The sequence below is a fragment of the Coenobita brevimanus genome, chromosome 4, assembly GCF_032717465.1.
Source record: "Coenobita brevimanus isolate Jiangsu-jjx chromosome 4, ASM3271746v2, whole genome shotgun sequence".
NCBI lineage: Eukaryota > Metazoa > Arthropoda > Malacostraca > Decapoda > Coenobitidae > Coenobita > Coenobita brevimanus.
The window spans coordinates 36,090,783-36,116,232 of NC_136957.1; the positions used below are offsets into that span (position 1 = coordinate 36,090,783).

The 25,450-nt window shown below is 42.1% G+C and overlaps 1 protein-coding gene across 1 annotated transcript in view; it reads left to right on the forward strand.

The window, feature by feature from the left end:
• The window catches only part of LOC145396692 (uncharacterized), a 129,988-nt gene that overhangs the window by 76,780 nt on the left and 27,758 nt on the right, over positions 1-25,450 (forward strand). Inside the window, exons 11-16 of the mRNA XM_080269985.1 lie at positions 2,395-3,201; positions 3,280-3,558; positions 4,002-4,262; positions 11,604-11,753; positions 17,370-17,512; positions 19,086-19,208. Coding sequence (XP_080126111.1) covers positions 2,395-3,201; positions 3,280-3,558; positions 4,002-4,262; positions 11,604-11,753; positions 17,370-17,512; positions 19,086-19,208 — 1,763 coding nt within the window. The remainder of the gene's footprint in view (positions 1-2,394; positions 3,202-3,279; positions 3,559-4,001; positions 4,263-11,603; positions 11,754-17,369; positions 17,513-19,085; positions 19,209-25,450) is intronic.

Consider the following 25,450-nt stretch of genomic DNA (forward strand, 5'->3'; position numbering starts at 1 on the left):
CCCATTAGTGTAAGTGTAAAATGGGTATAGTTTTCATTTTTAATACTGTACTACAATATGCTATTGCACTTTTTTATTTTAAAATATGTGCTTGAAATCCCACCTCAGGGGACCATTGGATTTAATGGATTTTCGGCTTTATCGGATCAGGCTTCCACCCAATTAGTCCATTTTAGTGAGGTTTTACTGTAAATGTGAGTGAGAGAGGAATTAATGAACACCATTTTTACTTAGATCTTTTAAAACCATACAGTAGCTGGTTTATTTTTACTTGGTGGAACTGGGGCACTCCCACAATATGAGTACTGTACTAAATTGTGGTCGTATGAAATTCAGTGAGTGTGAGTTATGAGGTAGGAATGAGCCGCATTGACACAAGTTAGATCAACCCTCCACTCTGACAGCACTTGGCCATTAGCTGAGGTAAAAGCAGCATGAAGTCTTCATCAGGTTGGAGAAATTGTGATGTTTGAAATTGTGGAGTGTGTGGTGGGAACAGTGCCTTGTAGAGCCTCTGGTAATGACCCAAGTCAGGATGTGTATAGGTATTAGTTTAGATAATTAGTACAGTGGATGGTAGTATCACTCTCTCTCTCTCTCTCTTTCCTCCTCCTCCTCCTCCTCCCTCCTCCTCCTCCTCTTCTTCTTCTTCCACTTCTTCTTCATCTTTCTTTCCTCCACTGTTGCATGGGAAGGTGTGGGTGGTATTCAATTTGTGTCAAGTGTCTGCATGCCTGTGTTCCTGTGTGGTGATTTGGTTGTGTGTCTGCGTGTTTGTGTTTGTTTCTTATAGCCCTTTTATTTACAGGTGCTTTTTCAGGTGGAAGGTAAAACATGCATAGTTGAAGTGGTGATATTGTATAGCAACTGTATTTATGTATATAAATCATCATGTACTGACTTTCATTTGTTCTTAAATCAAATATTGTTCTTTACACATGTACTAAACTGTATATATATAAACTACACTAATTCAGTCATTCATTGTTTTAAATTGTGGTGTAGCTATTATTACTTAGACTATAAGATTTTAATCTTGTTTAGAAGCAAATCCTCCCTATATTTGACAGCTTGGTTAAAAGACCCAGTCTGATCAAAGCAAGTGTGATAAAGAAAGCCTTTATTGTATTTTTAACTTTCTGAATGTATTGGGCTATGCCTGGTGATGTAGTGGTAGAACAGTGAACTTGTAGGTGCCTTATGTTATATACTGTATGACTGACAAACCCTCAGGGGGAGAATGGAGGTTTTTCTGTCATGTAGCCTAAAATACTGCCAGGGATGGTGGTTGGTTTCTTTTCTTTAAATGTTCAGAACAACAGCAATGTACTGTTAACCTTGTTATGCTGTGAAGGAGTTAGTATGGGATTCCATTGCAGGTGCACTGTCTGCTATATATGGAAAAAATGTCTGGTGCAACCAATTGAGTCTGAGATACGAAAGTGTGCATGCAAATACAGAGCTTAAAATTATATGCAGTACAGGGGCTTTCCAGTCTATAGACATGCGGTACTCTGCATCCGATTTATGTTTTGAAATTTCTGGAAGTCTTGTGACAAGAAATAGCTATAATTTTGGTTAAAATGTATTGTTATATGTAATATTTATCAATTTTTACATGCGGCTTTACAGTATCTTTATCTTACATATGCTGAATTTTATGATACTTTTGTTTAGTACTGTCCTTCACCCTCCTGTCTCTCTTAGGGATTTTTTTTTTTTTTCCCCCCGGTCACTGAAATCCATTTATAAGGGGGATACCTGTTCTGTGTATTTTTAAAAATACAGTCCACACAGATGAGAGAACCAAAGGCTAGAAGTCTGCAGATGACGTCCTTTCCAAGGATAGTTTGGCAGAAGTTACCAAATCAATATCTCTTTATTTTTAGATGCTTGAATGCTTTGCTTTTTGAAGACTGGAGATCTTAACCAGAGAGAAAGACAGAGAAGGTTCCAGAGTTAATGAACTGTTACACATTGCCTACTCCTGACTTTCTTCCAGTAATTTTACACCAAGTCTGTTATGAGAAAATAGTTCCGGTGATTTAAATTGTGGTAAAGGCAGAATTCTGGTACAGTATAGAGAGGTTTTACTGTTCTGTCCTTAGTAAAGTGACAGTAGCCAGTTCCCTTATCTTGGATGAGTTTGGTGGTATTGCTGTTTATTTTTACATTTTTATCATTTTAACCTGCAGTTATTATTTACATATATGATTTGGTAGTAAAGTACCTGTAATACACTGTACTGTATCTCTGAAAGCTACTTAGTGTAAGAATAAACTATCCACCAATCATTCATCAATCAGTGGAGCCAGATTTATGTTCAGCATATGTATATGGAGCTTGTTTAATTGAAGGACACAATAGAAACTAACTCTTTTCTCCATATTTCAGGTATCAGATGCAAGGAAAGCATTTGAGGCTAAGCCAGCTGATAAACCAGCCATCTTTAGCCGAAAGAAGTCTATAACAGACTCATCCCTCCCATCATCCCCAAGTAAGGAGACTCCTCCTGCCACCATTCCCACCACCCAGTCAGGACCCATCCCACCCAGAGAAACTATAAGCAAGAAGGAGAAATCTCCAATGAAAGATACAACTCCAGCCAGCAAGGAAAAAGCTGTAAAGGAGGTAGAAAAGCCAAGAGACAGGTCACCCAAGAAGATTTGCGAGTTAGCCGGCAAATCTCCTGCGAAAACCAAACCTGGGAAATTAGCTGAAGTGGATAGTGAGACCCAGGAGGGCAAGCGTCCGGTCAGCAAGCTTCCTCATGTTGACAAGAAGACCAAGCCAGAGGAAACGGCAAAGAAACCTGATGACTCTACAAAGAAAACAGAGAAGGTGGAGGTTGTACCGAAGAAGGTAGAGAAGACAGAGGAACCAAGTGTAAAGAAAGGAGCTAAAGTGGAAAAGGCACCAACCAAGCCAGAGGAAGCTGTAGTGGTTGGTGAACTAAATCTGAAGCTAGGGGATGTGGGCAAGATCTCCGAGGTCGGCACTACTACACAAGAGGTTCCTAGGCGTGCAGATTCAGAGGAGTCTTCAGATTCTGAATCTGAGGCGGAGAAAATGCTGAAGATGGTGTCTGAGAAGCGAGAGAAAGTGGAGGCAGCCAAACAGGAGAAGTTGAGGAAAGTTTCTGAGGCCAAGGACGGGAAGGAAACACCTGCAGTTAAAGAGGAGGCCAAGACCAAATCCCCAGCACAATCCAAGTCTTCCTTACAGTCAAAATCACCACCACAGTCCAAGTCACCCTCACAGTCAAAGCCCATGCCACAGTCCAAGTCACCAGCACAGTCAAAACCTGCACCACAAGTCAACAAGTCACCCCCACAGACACCCGCCATTGCCGATGTCAAGGAACCGGCGCCGGAGCACAAGTTTGCCACACTACCACGAGGCTTCAAGACCAAAGCACCGCACCAGCCCATGCCACCACCACCCACTGCAGCAGCAGCGGCAGTGGGAGCATCACCTAATAGAAAGGACAAGGCCATTAACCAGGAGATAGAGGGAATGATGTCGGCTATCAAGGCTGTCGACCGAGCCATCACTAAGGTAAGGGATGTCGTGGGTTGTTATTTTAGCTTTGGATAACATCAGGTTTGTCCAAAGGAGGTCACAGTCTTGGCATTCAGAGCTTCATTTGAATAATTTTCTGAGCTTTATTGCTTTTACCTAACACAGGTAGGGATACCATGGCCATTGGATACATTTGGATAATTCATCTCAGTGTGTAATGCAAAGCACAAGCAGTCCTCTTTATAAGTCAAGGACGTGTTCCAAATATCAAAGCCTTTTTTTTTTTTTTGCACAGGTGGTACTCTATAATTGGTGAAACTGACGAATAATTTTGTAGGTATCAGTATAATTTCAATTGGTGCTTACAGAATCAGAACTATGAAAAAGTTATATAAGGCAGCTTATGACGAGGACTTTCTGTAGACTTACGGGAATGGCAGTGACTGTGTAAGGTGTGTGTGAGCCCTCACCACTTTCAGGAGGAGCAAGAAATCAAGCTGCTGCGGGACTCTATTGCCCGCTCTCTCCCAGAGGAGAAGGAAGATGAAGAAGATGAGGAGGAGGAGGAGGAGGAAGATGAAGATGAAGATGAAGTAGTAGGGGGGCCAGGGGGTAGAGGTGTCACCCCTCGCCCCTTGACCAAGGAGATTGTGGCAGTGCCCCCGGAGCAGGTTCTCTCCCCCTCGGTTAGAGACAGACCTGTTGTGTCGGCTGGCTCTTCAAATGCTGTAGATAAGCAGGTCAGGCCAGGGCAGAGTTGAGGTGGTCACACTGCCTCACAACCTGCATGGTCACCATAATCCCTTCCCCTCTCCTAGTCTACATCTTGTAGCCTGTAGTCTTATGCAGTACATCCCTCCAGTCAGTCTTATTATCACTCAGACCTCTTTCTTCATTGAACAGTCCTCTTAATTCCATGCAGCTCTGACTGTGGCATGTTTGGGAAGGTAAGGTACCATTGTTTGTTTATATTTTAGTCACTGGATTCCACATGAATGAACTTAGTGTAAGCGACCTTTCAGTAGTGGCCTGACTAGAGAATCATAATGTTCAGTGTTTCTCTCTGGAAGTACAGATATTTTTAGCCAGAGAATTGTATGGTAGTAACAGATATTACCATAGGAAATAGTTTTGGCTCCTGTGTATTGACTCATAGGTATACTTACTTTGAAGTGGTTTACTTGTATGAAGTGGCACTGATGAGGAGCCTTCTTGAGGTGGTGCTGTGCACCCTGGGTGGAGCAGATGCAGTATCCACCTGGGAGCCAAAACACATATTTCATTCCACCTTGCTGTGGGAAAGGACCGTGGTCCGACCATTGCAGAGTGCCGTCTACCAGAAGAGGTTGATGGATACCTGCGGTTGTATGTACTATACTGTACCAGTAGGATGGCCCCACAGAGGCAGTTGCTTACGTATGGTTAACGGGTCTGCTTGATTAAGCAGCAACAACAACATGTATGAGGTTATTTTGATTCTCTTATCAGACCATCATAAGGTGCTCTCGTTCTTTCATGAGGACTAGCTGATATGTAAACACACTCATAGGTACCTCATCTCTCCAGACATCCTAAGGTCTGTGTTGTGCAGAATTGCTGGGGACTGTACATATTGAGATCTCCCTCCTTTCTTCTCCCTTCACACCCACTTCTTAATGTTCTGCCTCGTCACATATTCTTGTCTCTTACTACCCTTCCTCCCAAGACCATAGTCGGATTTGTTTGCCAGATATGGTGTTGGTTTTCCATTCAAAACTTAGCTGCTATCCCAGTCCTCTTACAGTGGGCATGGTCATTGCCATAGTGATTCCAGAGACCTGTATCACAGCACAGTGTCTTTTAACCCCTTGAATATGGAGACATCTTTTTTACTTTACAGTATTCTTGTCATCTCTTGAAGATTTTGTTCAGCTGAGGAGAACCATGTGCTAGTTGAGTGGTTAATGAAGGCTGTATAAGGCTGAATCTAACTCCTCCAGATCAAACCTGAATGAAATCATCAGGAGAAAATTAATCAGGATGTGGCAAGAGTAAAATAAAAATGATGTTTTCAGGTTGAAGTGGTTACATTCCCCATGCCACCCTCCCTGGTGACCTGTAGTGTACTTTACTGCCTGACCTGAGACTCGTAGTATAGCAGTGTGGGAGCGCTGATACATACCAAGCTGTATTCTAAAGAGGATCACTAGCACCTCTTCCTGAGTGATGTGTATGGCATATTACCTTTACATATTTTTCAGTATTGTCACATATACTGTATTGCATAATGTACAAAGGAATATCATAGTACCAGATACAAAATTGAGGACTTTCTGGCAATCAGAATGGTTTTTGAGAGAGTCCTGTAATATGTCTGTACATGTGTGTACACATGTGGGCACGCTGTCAAGGTTCCCCTGATGAATACAGACTTTCATATCCACTAACAGGCACTCCAACAAGAGTTCCAAGTGCTCTTATCATAGGTGTGTAGTGTGTGAAGAATGTAGCAGGAAGGGTATTGGTCGTTAGTGAGGATATTAAGGATGCTTGGAGAGAGCATTACAGCCAGTTGCTGAATGAGGAGTTTGACTGGAACAGGAAAAGTTTGGAGACAGCAGATCCAGTGTTTGGCCCTTGGCTTTGGTTGATGATACCTTGAGCTGGGCAGTTGACAGAATGCAGTTGGGGAAGGCGTCGGGTGTGTCTGGATTGGCTGCTAAGAGGTTGAAGGCTTCTGGAGATATAGGAGTGGGTTTAGTTAGCAATTTGTTAACTTTTATTATATGAGTGTGTTCTAGATTGTTGTAAATGTGTATCAGGGGAAAGGTGATGCCTTGGAAAGGAAATTATAGTCATAAAACTTTTTGACTAGGTAATAATAGTGTAATAGAGAGAGTCCTGGAAGGTATGATAAGGGAGATAGTGAACACTGATGAGATGCAATTTTAGTTTATGCCAGACAAAGGGATCACTGATACAGTATTTATTGTCTGACAGCTTCAGGAAAAATATTGAGGAAGGAAGAGTGAGTTGCACCGTACTTTGTTGATTTGGAGCAGGCTTTTGACAGAGTGCGCAGGGAGGTGATAAAGTGGGCAATAAGAAAGTATAGGATTCAGAAGTAGTTGGTTAAAGTAACTATAGCAATGTATGGGAGTGCTGGAACCTACAGTAGGTGAGAGTGAACGAGGGTTTGGGTGATGAGTTTTCTGTGAATGTTAGTGTGCATCATAGGTCAATTTTTAGCCCCTTATTTTTTGTATTTATTTTTTTCATGGTGCATGAATCTCTTCAGAACTGGACTCCCATGGAGGTGTATGCTGATGACTTTTTGTTGATCACAGAGAATGGAGGATAGTGGAATTAAGATTTAAGAAAAGAAGGGATCGAGTGGGTTACAAGGGTTTCAGAATAAATGTGGATAAAACAGTGTTGGATAAAACAGTGTTGATATCTAGAGCAGCTGGTGGTACTGTTAATGTAGGAGTGTGGCCATGCACAGTTTGTATAAGGGTGTGGGGAAGTAACTCCATATTATGTAGTGTTTGTGATGGGCGCATAAGAGCTGGAGTGGTACTAGAGGTAGGCTGCAAAATATTGGAGAGAGAGGGGGGGGGGGCAGGTGGGCTTGGTAACAAGGGTAAAGAAGTGGTTGGGAGAAGTTCAGGGAGTTGTTGCCCCACATGACATAGAGAAGGCTCTCCCTCTATGCTAAGAGGTCCTTGCATGCAAAATGTGTCAGGAGTATAGTGCTTTATGGTAGTGAGACCTCAGCAGTGAAAGAGAATATGTGTAGGCTCAGTAGTAGAGAGATGAGAATAGTTTGATTATGTGTAGTGCATTCTTGAATGCAGGCCTGGGGGGTGTTAGGATGGTGAATCAAGAGTTGAGAGGAAGGATGATGCTTGAATGGGGGTATATTGAGATGATTTAGGCATGTGGAGAGGAAGGATGATGGCAACTGCTGAGAGTGAGAGGCATTAATGCTGAGGGTAGGGGTGCGAGAGGCAGACTGAAAAAGACGAGACAGGGTCATGTTACCGCAAGGATAAGAGACAGAATAGAGAGGCTGCTAGATATTAAGCATTGTGGAGAGCCATCATTAAGTGATCAAGACTTATGCATGCAAGCATGTTGGCCCGTGTAAGTGAACAGAGGAACAAACCCTACATTCCAAATGCCTTCCACACCAATACCAGTGTGTAAAGGACTGGGTTGGGCAGTCATTTCTCCTGTGACAGTGTAGTGTTGCTTGGCTGTATGGATCATTTGCAATTCAGGACCTGTAAAACATCATTTGAGCATGTATGTGCTGTACACAGAAGTAGGGCTGCCTGCCCATGTTAGATGTATACCAGCTGAGTGCGACGATACATGCATACATTTTATACTAAAATATGCAGATAAAGAAGAGGTGCTAATGAACCTTCGTAGCATAATAGAGTATGGCTCACTGCATTAGTGAGGGGGTTCCCCCTCCATCTTAGCTTGTCAGCAATCACCACCCTTGCAAAATGAAGCACAGAACATAGAAGTTGCTGGGTTTGTGGGTTTGTGTTTCTTTCATTTTCAGGTGGTGCTGTGGTGTAATTTGTAGGTTGGCTGTGCTTATCTTTAATTTAGACGTGTGTTTGACAGTGATAGAGTAGTTTTGTAATACCAGGTACTGTATCTGCTGTAGAGGTATACAGTGCCTCTTTGTAGAGGAAAGTATTTCATTAGTGCCTTCAAGATAGTGTGTATTATGTTAGTTAATGATGCTTATATTAACACACTTATGATCTAGTATGCATACAAGACTGAACTGTCCTGTCCTTAGGAAGCTTAGTAGCATTTATTTTATTGGTGTATATAGAATAATAGTTTCTTTGCATGTCATGTCAACTGTGGCACAACTAAAAAATAGCAGTGTTAAAAATGTATTATAAAGCAGAAGTGAAGAGATGCAACACAGCTCCCTAGGCCATCTATGAGTACAGAATAATGTTGACCCAGTTCCACACACTGAAACATTTAGCTTGCCCCTTTCCCCCAGCAGCATCTCTTATCAGTTTACCTTAGTTATTTTCATATCTCGTCTTGTGTTTCACTTGAGTTGGGACTTGCAGACTTAACCCCACAATTTTATATATACATACATACACACACACAGTTTATATATATTTTAGTAAGAAATAGGGTTAGGATGGTGGTGATGGTGATGAATCGTACATTAACAAACACACCAATAACTTACAGGACACATTCACCCACTTAGGTTCACAGGAAGACTTATCTGTCTACACACACACACACACACACACACACACACACTTGGTACGGTACTGTCAGTGTATTCGAGTTATAAGACTGCTCAGTAAAAGGGTAGACAGTGCCATATGTTGCCATTAATAGAGACTGAAATATGCACATGTATCAGGTTGTGAGAGAATTGTTAGAAGGACTTCTCACTTTAATGTCAAAGATGTTTGTAGGCAGGGTGCTGCTTTAAGTGAAACCCCTTCACATAATGCACATGTTTATGATTTGGGGAAAAAATTTAGTAGACTCGACATTGTACTGCTCTTGGGGATTGCCCTTTCCTCTCTTCCATTCCTGTTTTCCTTCCTTCCTCTTCTGTCTTTCTTTCCGTCATTCTTTCTTCTTCCTTTTGTCTGTGGGTGACTACATTGAGTGACAAGCCAAATGGTTTCCTGTACACCAGGAAACCATTTATTACACTGGGTGGTAACCATATAACCAAATTATGACGCCTGGTGGTTTAGTGGGTAATTAGGGTGCTCCAATCGGATTGAGCTGGTCTATCTATCTATCTATCTATTGCCAGACACCTCAATCCTGTTTGGGGTGGCCACAAACAAATCGCCTCCAAGTCGCCCTGTCCCCCGCCATTTCACTGCCCTGCTCCCAACTCACACACCCCTCTCTCATATACCTCTCCACCCCGGTACAGGTTTATATTCAAGGGATGGTTGGGGTTTATTGCTCATGTAATGCCACTAAGCAGTGAGTGAGGCTGGTCACTCTCCTCTTAACTGTCAGAACAAACTTGCCTAGCTCCACACCCCTGCTCCTTATGGTGCAAGACAGGATTGGATGATGAATGAATGAATGAGAAAAGTAATATTGTTTGCAATATGAGCAGCATAAAAAAATAAATGATTAAATGAGGGGTATGTCAGTTGACATTATCATGTAAATATATAATATAGAGTCATGGTATATCTGGATTTCAGTAATGAGATTGCAGTGCAGTACCTAAGTCAGTGTTGCACCTTTATTTGTTTAGGTGTGATAAGTTCCTTTTTTCTCCCATTTACTGGAATTGCTTTTGCTTTGATATGACTGTCTGTTTGTCAGTTCAGGGTTTTTGGAAATAATGTAGAGGTAATTGTTCACTTGAAAGCAATAATTTGTATCCACCTGAGCAGACTAACCCATGGACTAGCGTATTGAGTGGTGGGTGATAGACATAGGTGATGGATATTTTTGGCTCATGGCTTTTTCATGGTTGGGGGATACCAGTTATTGCTTTCTTATGTACACGTTTTTGTATTATTTTTCACCCTGTCATGACATTACTGTAATGTATTTGAATGTTATTAGCTAATGGGTTTTTACTGGGTCAGTGCAGTACAGAATATTGGCTTAACCAGATATAGATGTGCATGGGTGTGGGTACGAGACTAACTGTAGTATTTCAGCAGATAGTATGTTCTATAAATGATAGTATTAACATTTTTTTGAACTATCATACAGTATGTATACCAAGTTTTATGGATGGATGAAGTGGAAAGGACCAACTTTATTTTTTCTTTAGTCAGAACTGATCAGTACTTGTCTATATGATGTTAAAAAGAGAGAGAGAGAGAGAGAGAGAGAGAGAGAGAGAGAGAGAGAGAGAGAGAGAGAGATTTTGATAATCCTACGAAGTTTGTAAAAAACTAATGGTGTGCAGGTACATCAGTGTGATCTGAATATGAACATACAAGCAGTGCAACATGTTTATTTATGTACAGTGGAGTTGGAATTGAAATGATGATGATGAAAATTTATTGGTTGCAGATTAAAAAAAAAAAAATTGAGTAACAGGTAATGGAAAAAGATTATAGTACCCAGGTATTCACTACTTACTTTTAATGGCATCTGAATGCATCTTATTGTCCCTAAGCCCAGTAAAAGATTTCTGAGAGTGCTACCTGATTTCTGTAGTCCATTGGGTTCATGTCTAGGTGTTCCTGAGGTTGCAGCAGCAATAACATGGGGAGGCAGTTTTGAGATGAAACCCTTTCCATAAATTGGCAGAGCTATGGTTACCCTGCACTCATGTTGCAACCAGCTTTGTGCCTTTATAGCACAGACGAGAGAAAAGTTTGTACTGTACCTAATAGTTCCTTTTTTTTTATTTATGTCCCAGAATAGAAGACAGAGCTTAGATCTAAATCTTTCCTTCTAAATGGGAAGTTAAACTGAAATGGCAATAATTATATAAAGTTTGCATTTTTAATTATATTACTTGGCATCCAAGTTAAGTTAAATATCAGAGTATCCTTTACATACTAATAAATAATGCCACCCAATGGGCTGGCAGTAGAACGTGGCACTCAATTGCCTGTAGGTTGGTGGGATGGCTGCATCAGGGGAAACAGTGAAGCTGTTAACCTGAAATGCTATGTTATCTTAATTTTTGTGACGCACACCCATAATACCTTTGTGCTACTGTACTTGCGCTTGCATTGCTTAGCATGGGCGAATTCAGTATGTTAACCTCAGTCCCATTTATATCATCACTGACTTTAGTTTTGGGTTTGTTCATATTATTAATAAACAAAGGCGTGATACAGTACGGCTAACCTTTTAACATCTCATTACCTTATAAAATAATCTCTCTCTCTCTTCCATTGTCCTGTCATCCATTCCCTTTTTTCTTCCTTATCAGGAGCATAGGGACCATGGGTCTTGGCTGCTCAGTTTAGAAATTTAGAAGTATGTATAAACTTGTGGCAACTTTACAGTTTGCCGTCCTAATATCAGATATACATTAAGCTCTGGTACATTTCATATGCTGATATTATGTTTGTGTTGTGTATGTGTGTCAGGGTGAGGGCGAGGGTCAGGACAGGGAACGCAAGAAGAGTCAGCTGGAGATCGTCCTAAACAACAAACCAGAGCCTGAGACCAAGAGATCCTCATATGCTGAGATCAAGCTGGCATCCCCACCACCCAGGGCACCTGAATACCGCGCTGAGGTATGTGTAACATTTATATACTGTATCTATCTTGGACATGTGGAGAGGATGGAGAATGAAAGACTGACTAAGAGGGTGTATGTAGGTGAGGTGGAGGGAGGGAGAGGGAGGGGTAGACCGAGGATGAGGTGGAGGGATGGAGTTGAGAGGTATATGAGGGAGGGGGGGGGTGAGTTGGGGGGAGGGGAGTCAAATGGTGGGTGACAGAGTGACTTGGAGGCGTTTTGTCTGCGGCCACCCTTTGCGGGATTAGGGCGTCGGGCTATAGATAGATAGATAGATCTATCTTTAGCCAGCTGCCCAAATTCCAGAAATCCCAGAAAGGGTGGCATCAGACAAACTGACTATGTCATCAAGTCTGCCATCAGATGGCTCTTTCTTCAAATTACACTCTCCTCAGTCATATAGCTCTCCACCCCATCCCTCCATTTCACCCTTAGTGTCCCCCTTCCATCCCATCCCTTCATTTTATCCTCAGTGTTCCCCCCCCCACCCCATCTGGACTTTCACCCTCAATGTTCCCCCTCCACCCATCCCTCCATTTCACTATGTGTTCCCCTTCCACCCCATCCCTCCATTTCACCCTCTCACCTGATCAGTCTATCAGTCTCCATATGGCAATGCAATCTCAAGATATTTTTATGTATGCTTTGTAATACATTCGTGGCAACACCACAGTACTCCTTCATGGCTACAGCTTGTTATAAACTATTATAGGTTTCCCTTGTTATTGATGGATGTTACATTCCTAAGATGGCTGTTGGTGTGCAAAACCTGTCAATACCAATTTTCCAATGAACACCTTTACATATTCATTGCATGATTCATACACAGTCATTCATATGTTCTGTTAATGTAATTGTTCAAGGTTACATTTGTTTCCTTTGTATGTATCATTCCATCATAGGCCTGTCTCATTTGCACTAAATATTTGTTCAGCTACGGGCACAAAGAGTATTGTTAATTATTACAAGAGGGATGCAGAAGTGGAAATGAGTGGACCCGAAAGCAGGTGACTGGCTATGTGTGTAACACAAAGGTGACTTGCTGGCACCACCTGTATGTGTATTTATGTGAGCATTTTATTATTTTCTATACAGGGAACTGCAAACACAAAAGATGTTTTGTTGTGTATTAAAGGTGAATGTGAGATGTCTGGATGGAAATGAACAGAGCTGAAAGCTGGCAACTAGCAGGTTGGTAAGATGCTGCCAGTGATGTTAGCAGAAAGAGTGGCTGGGGAGGAGGAAGTGTATGGTTGAAACCGTTGAGAGAGAGAGAGAGAGAGAGAGAAACGTAATGAGGGAGTACTGTACAATGCAGTAATGACAAGCTATGTGATAGTTACGTCGTGAAAACCTGTCACAGTATGATTTATCTTATAATGAGGTTAATATAACATGGATTAGGGAGGGTGCCCTTGACCATGAAGCCTAAAATTGGAAAAACCTTACCTTTCTAGACTTGCCCTTGGTGCCTGTCAGTAGCTCCACACTTTCCCCTGGAGGTAGCATGCTTGCCAGACACAAGTTTCAGTATTCACACACAAAAAGTTTTCACTTAATATCACACACTGCAGTATTTGTTATGCACTTGCATTGTTATTTGGCAGTTAGCATTGGTGTTTCAATGGCCTTTCATGCTTAAAATGGAACAAAAGGCAGACTGTCAATAACCAGATGCCGCAATGCCATAAGGGGTGGCCATTTGAGTTGGTTGTTTTACGGGGAGGGGCACTAACCCCCTGCCAACCCACTTGTTGACACGTAGGGATTATGTATATGTTGGTTATATGGTTACCACCCAACATTGTAAATGGTTTCCTGGCTTACAAGAAACCATTCCATTTAGCTTGTCACTCAGTGTAAAGCCACTTTTAAAGAAGAGTAAGGAAAAATGGTAGTAAGGATGGAAGAAATAGGAAGAGAAGAGGGCAGACTCAGAAGAAGAATGATAAAGGTGAAGGAAGATGTAGGCAACACTACATTAAATGACTGGATGATGGTAGGCAGATGATCACACAGATGTACACACTGGGCAGCCATCTTGGCACATTCAACTGACTGTGTATGTACTGTACTGTTGACACTATCCAAGACACAAGTTAAAAAAAAAAAAAAAAAAAAAAAAATTATGTTGCACACTGTACCATTTGTTAAGCACTTGCACTGTTATTTGACTGTAGGAGTGGTATTTCAGTGACCGTTCATGCACAAAATGGAACGAAAGGCAATCAGTGAATGTAAACAGTGGGTGGCCATGCTGGCTCAGAGTTCAGGCTATTGGCTTCGTGCATCACTGTGTTTGCATGGTATTCTCAGAGTTGACCGTTGCAGTTACTCTAGCAAGATCTTGACCAAATTTTTATTGTTATTCCGAAAAGGGCTACAACTGTTCAATCGTGGTACAATTTTCATAAGGCAAACAGTTGTATAACGAGACTTTACTACATAAAACACCTGTGACTTGTTATGAAGTGCCACCAAACAACAACAACAGCAGCAACAACAACAATAATAATAATAATCATAATGCAACAGATGGTAAGGGTATTGCTTGTGCAGGCCAGTATGTTTCTTATCTCATAGCTGTAATGGTGATTAGTGTAAAAAAAAAAAAAAAAAAATAGTTTCCACAATCTAGACAGCCTTTTCACCAAAATGAAAAGATGCAGACTTATCACTGACTGCTGCTGATGTATGTGTGAGAGTTGATATAAGAGGATATCAGTGGAGTAAGTTAATCATCATACTCCTGCAAATAATCCTCCTTGTTTTACTCATCACCACCACCTGTGACAGGTTGGTCACCCAGAGCTGTCTGTTGTTGAATATTTCATGAAAATACTCAGCTGTGCTGGCAGGAACAGTTTTAGCTCACCAAGTCTTGGAGAATCCTGAGCTTTTTGGGGGGCCATTTTGATGGGCTGAGTATACTTGGGAGAGTTGCACAGTAAAACATCTTCCTTGAAAAACCCACTTTGCCTTGGCTTAAGCTGAACCTTGTGAACCTTGTCGTCTTTGTAGGAGCCTTGCATGGAAAAGCCTTCTTGTAGTGTATGTCGTACAGCAGAATCCTGATACCAGTCTGAAATTTATTGCAACAGAGGCAAGCGTGTGACTGACACTTCCTAATACATACTTAGCTGTCAGCAGTGAGATATCAGAGACCATTTGACAAAGTATTTATGGGCATGCTTTTCAAACTACAGCTTAGCAGTGATTTTGTGATACCTCGTGACCCGACGAGTCCAGAACCTTTCAGTCAGCATGTGATAAACCCAAAGGATGAGGGTTAAAGGCATCATTCAGCATACACACATGTGCTTTCCTTGTTAGGGCCAATTTACTGTCTTCATTTTCTTGGGTAGAGGAAAAGGCACTCGCACATGCCTGGTGGGCATTGCATTAGGGGAGGTCAGGATCTGCATGGGGAGACATTATGTAAGTGGAGTGAGCTCATTGCACACATAAAGTTCACTGTACACTCATTAACATGTGTAGACAAGGTAGCTCCGAGCACAATGATGATGTACAAGAGAGAGCGAACGAGTGAGCAAAGCGAGAGCTGTATGGAGAGCGGGGAGGGGAGGGGTGTACATGGCTCACTATAGTCGGAATCCCGCCCGTTTGCGGCTGAGGTGTGGCCCGCACCTGTGTACAATGGTGCCACGTTTCCCCAACTTGCGATGTGAAACGGAAGCTATTTATGTACAAGGCATCACAAATTCGATAAATTCAGATGAATAAAACTTACACTTGTGTATTTTGATGGATGAATCAACAGTAATCTTATTATGCATAAAATATTTATACAGTAACACAGAAACATGGGATACATATTGTACAGTGTTGCTAAAAGATAATGTAGTCACTTTTAATGGTTTTTAGCGTAGTTTTAGGGTGGGTAATAATATCACAGTTATGGATATAAGATAATGAGCCTGAAAAAAGAAGAAATATGCCAATATCCAAAGTAAAAGAAATAATTCATGTAATTCTTGTGAGTGGCAATACTTACACACCCATCTGGCCTAAAATAAAGTACGTACCCCTTCGTATACCCAACCATAGCTTGTACAGGTGTTGCTTGGGAAAAATGCTCACATTTACTGGCTTTTACCATAATTTTAAGGGTGAGGAATAATCACATTTATAATCATAAGCTAATATGTAGGACAAAATAGTAGGCATATGCCAATACCGAAGTAAAAAAAAAAAAAACTATTCACTCGCGAACGGCAACACTTCCACACACAGTCGGTGGCCTTGACAGATAGCTTCCCTACAGAGAGAGAGAGAGAGGCAGGAGAGGGGCATGCATTGAATGCATTGTCGGCATCACTAAATATAACAAAACCAAATTAACAAATGAAAGCACAATTATAAATAACTTATAAAAGAATCAAAAGTACTCAGGGTGGCTCACATTTCCCACCACGTGGTAGGTGAATCCAGCCCCCCCTTCCCCTTCCCTCCCTTCTTAATCCCTCCTGGGTGTCTCAGGTCAAATCCCCCTTCACACTTCCCCTCCCCCCTGGACCACCACCCCAACAAACCCACATCCACACTCCCACCCACACCTACACCCACACCCCACTACGTCGGGGTGTATGAATCAGTAACGTAACAAACCTCTCAGCAGACAGTAACTTTGACACTCCATCTACTACTAAATATAACAAAACCAAATTAACAGATGAAAGCACAATTATAAATAACTTATAAAAGAATCAAAAGTACTCAGGGTGTACTCAGGGTGGCTCACATTTCCCGCCAGGAGAGAGAGAGAGAGAGAGAGATAACGGTATAGAAAACGTGGCAACATTTTACACAGGTGCGGGCCACACCACAGCCGCAAACGTGCGCGAGTCCTACTATAGCTTATCTCCCAAGCATGTATATTGCGGCCCAGCTGATTTTGCAGTGGGTTGCGGTGCGCCTTTTGAATTTTCCTCTCCCCCCCTGAACTTTTTTCCTCATAACTCTGGAATTGCAGAGCATGGATTACTGATATTGGACCTATATTTCCCATGCATGGATCAGTGATCTCTTGGCTAATGGGGTTTGTATAGCGTAATAATTCCATTGATGACCAGTTTTAAATCATCATACAGTCTTTTTTTATGTGCATCTGTGAATGCAATATACTTGTGTTTCATTCATCCATATTTGTATACCATTCAGTGTGCCATATGTATTATGCTTTCCTGGGACTCATGCCATTCAGTATTCTTGCAGTTTTCCAAGTTGCTGGGTTATGATTACCATGGATTTGAAGCCTTTATAAGAAGATAATTACACTAAATGGATTTACTGTGTAGTATACCGATATGAACTTAGTTTAGTCCCTGAACAGTGATGTGTGTTATTTCTGGTACTGCCAGCTAATTTGTTTGGCATAGGAGAGAATCCTACTGTAATGAAGGGGTAAGAAAGACAGTCTGCATTAGCTCTTTTAGGCCATTTTTCTTCATTTTACTCGTTGAACTGCTGCATGATAATATTTAACTTGGGAGAGATCTTTTGTACATGATAATATTTAGCCTAGGAGAGATCTTTTGTAATGAAAATATAATTGCTTGGTGTTATGTGATGGTTAATGAATATATTTCAGGTGCGCCACACAGTGAGTGGGGTACAGCCGCCAGGTGAATCTCAGCTGCAGCGGGCCAAGCGTGAACGCATTATTCCCATTATGCTGGAAGACGATGATGACGATGACGATACCACCAGTGATACGGTCCCGCCTCAGGACAGGTCAGTTGGCAATGTCATGTGAGCACTGAATCTCAGGGGAGAGTACAGATGGTGTTATTTTCATGGTTGATGTGTTTGGTGTATAGTTCAGTTGTATGTTTCAAAACAAGGAAACAGCCTTGAGGGTAAGTAACTTGTGAATATTGCTGATTGACCCTTAAGTAAAGTACAGTATTACTGTTTTCAGTATGTACTTCCGTAGTATCAGAAACCATTCCCACAAATATAGCCATGTTTCAGAATTAATTTATCAAATTTATTAGAGCATCATTTTTTTAGAAGTATTTTAAAGTTTCACATCCATTTACTTTACATCTTATAATTTAAGCTCAAGAAATTCTGCTCAGCTGTGATATTGTGCTGGCATATATCTTTTTAAGTAGTTTTTCATTAAGGAAAAGCATACATTTACAGCAGCAGTACGTTTTATTATATGCCAAGCCAACCTGAGCTCTGTAACCTAATGCGAATATAATACAATAATAAGAATAATACGTATAAACTTGTTTTGCTTCACGCGCAATTTTTTATTATAAGCACCATACTGATCATTGAACTTAGAAGCTTATTTATTTTTAAAACAGGCCATAACAACAGCATTTGCTATATTTGCCAATAATATACAGTAAATGGGATGCAGAGAACATCTCTTTATAAATATTTTATATGTATTGTCTAGGCAATACTTACAGGATTTTACAGTAAATTTTATAGAAATGGCTAAAATATTATGTGCTTATTGTCTAGTGGGAAAATCATAAAACCTGGTTCAGCATGTCATTCTGATTCATTGTGCATGGATTTTCTGTAATCTTTTTATTTGTAACAAAGTGCATTTTGTTTTGTGGCACGCTCTAAACCCCCATCCTCCATTAACATAGCCTGTGTACTGTAACACACAGCTTTTACTCATCTTGTAAGGGCATGGTCGTACAGGAAGTGGGCAGGAGTGGGTGGGAGTTTTCTGTAGCTCAGTAATCCATAGAAGTGGCCACATTCTGAGTGGATGGAAATGCAAACCTTCATGGGTTCCCTCAAGACGAATTGACAGTGATCTTTTCTTGGTTTAAACTGTGTGGAAAGTGGCATGAAATGGATATTTAGCAGCTGTTTGCTGATGTTTCATCAAACCCTTTACAGTATTTGGGATGTATCCCATATCAAGCAGAGTTACAGAGCATTTATTACATGGATTGCAAAAAGAACTGGGAAGATCAAGCAATGTTTACTCATGGTCTGTTATTCTGTATTTGTTTTTTCTGAGAGGGAACAGTCTTGTGGGCTTCTTGCCTCTGGTTCCTTCTTCCTTGGAAAAAAAAAATAAATAAATAAAGCCTGCCTTCCTTTGCTCTAACTTACTTGCCTCCACCAGCCTGTGTCCATAGCCTAGGAATCAGAAGTATTGCTGGTTTTACAGCAAATGATTAATATTACAGTATAAAATATTCAAACTAGAATTGAGTAAGCTGAGTGTGTGTGTGTGTGTGTGTGTGTGTGTGTGTTTTTTTTAATAACATGAATCTGAAGTTTGTGCATCAGCCTGGAGGTGTGTTTATGTGTGGTGCCCCAACAGGAGTGGTGGTGTTGGCCCTTCACCAATGGGCCCCAGAATGCCTGTCCAGCCCCCACACTTCCCCAACAGCCGACCCTCAGAACCTCGCTCACCCCTCTACCACCCCTCACCAGAGCCCATCAGGTTTGTCACATCTTCATGATTCATTCCTCTATATCATCGTAATTTTTTAAACAGTCCCTTTACATTCACACATATTAATATTTTGGACATTATTTTCAGTTTTACAATAATACTTGTACATTTCATCATGAATGTCTGCTCTTATTGCTGATACACATTAGATTTTCTTTACAAATTACAGTATATTATCCCATCACAAGTGCTCTTGTCATATTTTTGATAGTGCATTCCATTTTGTTTCCTACAAAAACATTTTCCATCATACATGGTCCAGCATGTTTGAGTGTTTAACCTGTAACATTTGAAGTCTTGGGGTGGGGGGTAAGGGTAAAGGAATGCTGCTGTTAACAACATTATGATACTACATGATTTTCCATTGTTAACTGATACAGTAGTTACACCTACAGCGTAATATAGTATAAACACTCATGAGGGTTGTCAGGAAGGAATATGTGGTATATCTTTTCAGTTTGTGAATTTGGTTGTCAGTATGGTTCAGGGAATAGGCAAAACAACTTATAACCATATATTTAACCCAGAGACTGTAACGGTCTTTCTGGAAGGACTGTGAAAGCAGCTGCGATGGTCCATCAAGAAGACCCCGGTAAATTTCATAATTTCTGCTCGATTATTCCCGCCTAACTCGTTTATGCTCGATGAGTGTGTCAGCTGGGACCTCCCCCCCCCCCCTTGCTCCCACTCCACCTGCCTCAAGGTGTTGCATCACTCACTCACCCACTGGTCATCATACAGTAGGGCAAGGATGTTGCTGTTACTCCTACCCCCCCCCCCCCACTGGTCAAGAAGTGACCTCAGCCACTCCAATTACCCCACTTACCTCAAAGGGAAGATGGAAGTCTGTCTATCTGTCTATTGCCAGGCATCTTAATCCCATGCAGGGTGGCCACAAACAAAATCGCCTCCACGTCACCCTGTCCCCCGCTATGTCACTGCCCTGCTCCCATCCAATTCACATCCCCCTCTCATATACCTCTCCACTCCATCCCTCCATCTCATCCTTGGCCCTCCCCTCCCTCTCTCCCCCTGCACATCACTCACATACACTCTCCTCATCAATCTCTCACTCTCCCTCCTCTCCACATGGCCAGACCACCTCAGTGTGTTTCTCCTTACGCGTCCTACCACAGCCACATCTGCACCACAACGCTCCTTCATTTCCTCATTTGTCAGTCTATCTCTCCATGTGACTCCACAGGCTCCTCTCAAATAACTTATTTCCACTGCTTTTACTCTTGACTTGTGTCCCTCCAACAATGTCCAAGCTTCACTTACATATGAGAGCTGGTATCACATTACTGTCATGTAATAACTCTCACTTCCATGCTCACTCCCTGTTTCTTATCATTGCCTTCAAGGAACCAGCAACCTTTCTTCCTTGTTGTACCCTTTCAAGCGCTTCACCCTCCAAACTTCCATCCTTACTCATCACACTACCCAAGTACTTAAACATACTCACATTTTATTTCCTCATCATCCAACCTCACTGTACATTCATTGACTACAGTTATCTCGAAGACCATAACTTTACTCTTCCCTACATTCACAATTTAGATTCCGTTTCTTACACACACTCCCAAACTCATCCACCAAGTCTTGCAGCTCCCCTTCGTCTTCACTTAACAACACAGTATCATCTGCAAACAACAGTACAGGAAGTTTCCAAGCACTGCCCTCTCTCATTAGGGCCACTCCAACATCCACTGCCCTACCTTGTATCTCTTTTATAACGCCATCCATATACAGATTAAACAACCATGGAGACATGACACATCCCTGTTTCAACCCAACCTTCAAATAGAAAAACTCACTCAGTTCACTATCCACACGCACTGCAGCCTTAGCACTATCATACATACTCTTCACAGCATTCAGCAACTTCCCATCTACTCCATATATTCTTAATACTTTCCACAATCCTTGTCTATCCACCCTATCATATGCTTTCTCCAAATCCATGAAGGCCACATACAACTTCTTTCCCTTCTCTAGAAACTTTTCCACTAAAGATCTAAGAATGAATATCTGATCTACACAACCTCTTCCCTTCTTACAGCCTCCCTGTTCTTCAACTAAGTCCTTTGTTATTTCCCTAACTCTGTCAATAAATATCCTACCGTATACTTTTCCTGTTACACTAAGAAGACAAATGCCCCTATGATTACCACACACTTTTTCCCTTTCCCTTTGTACAAGGGAATAATTATACCTGACTTCCAATCCTCCAGGACTCTACCTTCCTCCCAGGCCAGTCTGCACATCTTTCGCATCCATACTACTACCATCTCTCCCCCATGCTTCAGCATTTCACCACACACTCCATCAATTCCTGGGGCCTTCCCCAGGAGCATGTATGACTATGTATGTCAAGTTTAGTACAAGGTCAGCCTTTATACAGGAGAGTGCTTCCGTGCCTGTCACACCTCCAAACTCTTATAAGTGGCAGAAAAGATTTTAAATATGTGTAGATATCTAAATATCATGGTTTACTATGTACAAAAATAGAACAGTGTTATATCAAGGACGTTAAAGTGCACTACACACTGATGAAAGCGATTGGTTAAGAAATTTTTCTGCAGTGTTATAATTTTATAAGACCAAAGATCAGTACTCATGGAAACAGAAAGTAACATCATTAGTGCATATCTAGTAATAAGTGGTAGAAAAATAAGTAAACAAGTGTTTACTGTTGGTGTTCAAGTGCAACGTTTTTTCTTGAATGTGGCAACCCTGCATAAATATGTTAACTTCACTACCTTGTAGGTGACTGTGGTAATAAGTTTTATATATATATATATATATATATATATATATATATAGTGAGAGAGAGAGAAAAAAGGAAAATGTGTATGTTTTTTGAGAGCAAGGTTGGCTATTGTATGGGAGAGTGCTTCTGTGCCTACCATACCTCTGAAAGCTTTTCTGTGTCAGAATATATTGTAGGTATGTGTTAATATTGAGGTTTAAGAAAATAATTAGTGTAATAGTGAGTATGGTATGGTGAGTGATGCTGGAGTGCATAACACTAGCAACAGTGAAAGTGGCACTTGCTACAAAGTTGCAGTATTCTGGATTGTTATAGTTTTATAAGACCAAAAACAAGTACTTATAGAAATGGAAAATGACTTTTCAAGTCCATAACTAAAAATAGTAAATGACTGTGTGGTTCTTGGGACACGCTCTGTAGTCCAGGAAGGGAAATAGTGGCATACACAAGTTTATAAGTACTGTATATCTACATACTGTTTGTAGACCAGACATGAAGTAAAACAGCAACTTAAGGATTCCACTCTCATTGCCACAACCCATACTTTTCCTGTTCTGGATTCATGTCATCTGGCATCACACGCAGGAACTGTCATCCAGACAAAGCAAACTCACCCTGACCTCATCCGTACGACTGCACTATACCCAGGCAGACCCTAGCCATATCATGCGGCACTACCAGATCAGTGTGCAACCAGGCAGACATTTTGTGCACAGTGTGTCGGGTGTCACCACAGCAGCAGCTTATACACAGGCAATGATATCTACTAGAACCTTGTTGGACGGCGTTCCAGGACCGGCTAGAACCTAGGCAGACACGTTCACCAGAGCCGAGTTGGGTGGCACTCCAAGACCAGCCTGTACTGTCAGTTGTCTGATGTCTCCCACATCTACTCCCTTGACTTGTCCTATCATCCTATTCATCTCAGGCTCACTCTCCTGGTTCCTGGTCCTCATTCCAGCTGGGGTTAATGGCAGATGATGCCTGGCTTGGGACTCATCAGGACGAAGGCCAGAGTGTGGTGGTGACTGTGCCTAAACAGTGGCTGGTGCTCGTCTGCCACAGTCACTTGCGGCAGGGATGGGGTCAATAACAGTTGTATTACTGTTACAATTACTTTTATTTTAAAGCCCAGCTATTACTATCACTAATACTGTTACAGCATTCCAGTATCTGTTACTGTTACTCAGGTATCTATTACTATTACAAGTACTTGCTCAGTGACAATCTACTGTCAGCACTCTATAAAATCTGAATTGGTTCACCATCATCTGAACGTTGATCGTTGTCAGCTTGGATTGTGTGACGTTCATCGGAGGGACACTGAATTTCACGGCACTGATGTTCTGATCATGGTTTCATTTGCAAACGAAACCACAGCAAACAGGCGTAATAGAAAGTAATGGACCATTACTCTGTTACGTGGCTTTCTATTACTACTGTTATTACAAGCACAAATTTCAGTCCAGTATTATTATTATTATTCGAAAATGCTGTAATTTTATATAACTATTACATATTATTACCCCATGCATGACGTACAGTGAGCCTGAACACACCTCTCGGTACTTTTGAAACACTTGGAGTGAGCAAAGTCCAGATTCATTACAGTGTTGAAACACTTAGGAATTAGGCAGTTAATCTGTATAATAAAACAACTTTACCTAACAGTGACTAGTTTTGGTGGTCAAGTGCAACATTTCTTTGTCACTTGATAACTGCTGCATGTAAACATGTTGCATCATTTCCATGCAAGTGACTTTGTAGCAGCAAGTTATATGTATAATGAGAATGAAAAAATTTATAAGGAAAACATACTGTTGTCACCTCAGTTACTATTAAATGCTCACATAACACATTTAGCACTAAGTACAGTATAGTGCTTGTGATTTTGCATTTTTTTTGGTTATGTCCATACCAGAGTACAGTGCAGTGTGACCTAACACAGGAATTGAAAACTGTTATAAAGTCCGGCAGTTACCTCCCTAAGCACTCGCAGCCCATCTCTCATCGTGGCAACACCTCCACCACTGTTCCCGTCGGGACCAGCTCTCTGCTGCAGCCCTATCAGCTGAGGGGGGGCTGGGCCTGTCCCTTCCACCCGGAGTCTGAGGGCCTAGATTTACGCACCAGGAGGTCAAGGCTCCTCCACCATCCATCCTGTAGACCACGGCCGACGACCCTCCCTCCACCAGTACCTAGATCAGCGCCCTCTCTCCCATTCGACCTTGACTGGGCCTACCCTCCTTGGTGTCCATCTGCTGCTGCTGGAGTGCTGGGCAAGCTTCCACCACCCTATTTCCACTAAGGGCAAGGGGGTTGAGGGCAGTGTCGGGGCTTTTCCACTTGGAGCTCGTCATTGGCGCCCTCTCTATCGGTGCCACAATTTCTACCCAGCTCTCTCGTCCTGCCCTGCCCTCGTCGACCATCGACTATCATGCAGCCGGCCTCACCACCAACCGTCGAGTCATCCCCTGCCTCTGCCGCCTTTCTCTGGTTTGCCAGTCTGCCTGCTGTGCTATGCTCCTTGAAAGGAGCCTTTTCTCTGACAGGCTCTTTTGTTTGCCCATGCCCCAACAAGTGCAGGGCGAATATTACACACAACCTCCCTAAGCTTCACCCTGCATATCACTTGCAAAACTGCTTTGTGCTTGCCAAGGTGACGTGCACACGAGTGTCGGGGGGGGGGGGGGGTTAACTTGCTCTCCCTCTGGTCCTTAACTTGTAGACCTCCAGTTTATATCAAAGCAGAGTGGAAAGAATGAGGTTATTTTTACCAAAATATTTTAACGTGTTTTAAGTATATGGGGGAGTGAAGGGAGTTAATTATCCCCTGTGGGTAGTGAAGAGAGGTAATCACCTCCCAGTGGGAGGGATAAAGGGGGGTTGTATTCCCCATGGTGAACGAGGGCAGTTATTGATCTCCCCTTGGGGGAATCAAGGGGGGCTATTTGACCCCTTATTGCAGGGTCAAGGAGGGGTAGTGATGACCCCCATGATGGAAGGGGGATAAGTAGAGACCGCCCTTGGGGAGGGTCAAGGGGGGGCTAATGACCTCTCCTGGGAGAAGTCAAGGGGGGGGCAAAGAGGGGTAATCCCCTTAAGGGGTTCAAGGGGGGATAACATGGGGGGGGAAAGGGAAGGGAAATGGGGCAAGGAGGGGATAATGCAGTGAACCGAGGAGGGGGGTAAAATACGGGGCTAAGGGGGTAATGACCCTCCCAAGGGAGGTGGGGTAATAATTCTCCAAGGGGTTTCAAGTGGGAATAATGACCCCATCCCCAGGGGAAGTTAAGGGGATATGGGGTACTAACCTCTCATGGGGGATTCAAGTGGGAATAATGACCTCCCCAGGGAAAGTCAAGGGTGGGGGTAATAACCCTCCATGGTGGGTTTAAGTGGGGGTAATGACCTCCCTTGGGAGATCAAAGGAAAGGTAACATGGTGGGAAGGTAAT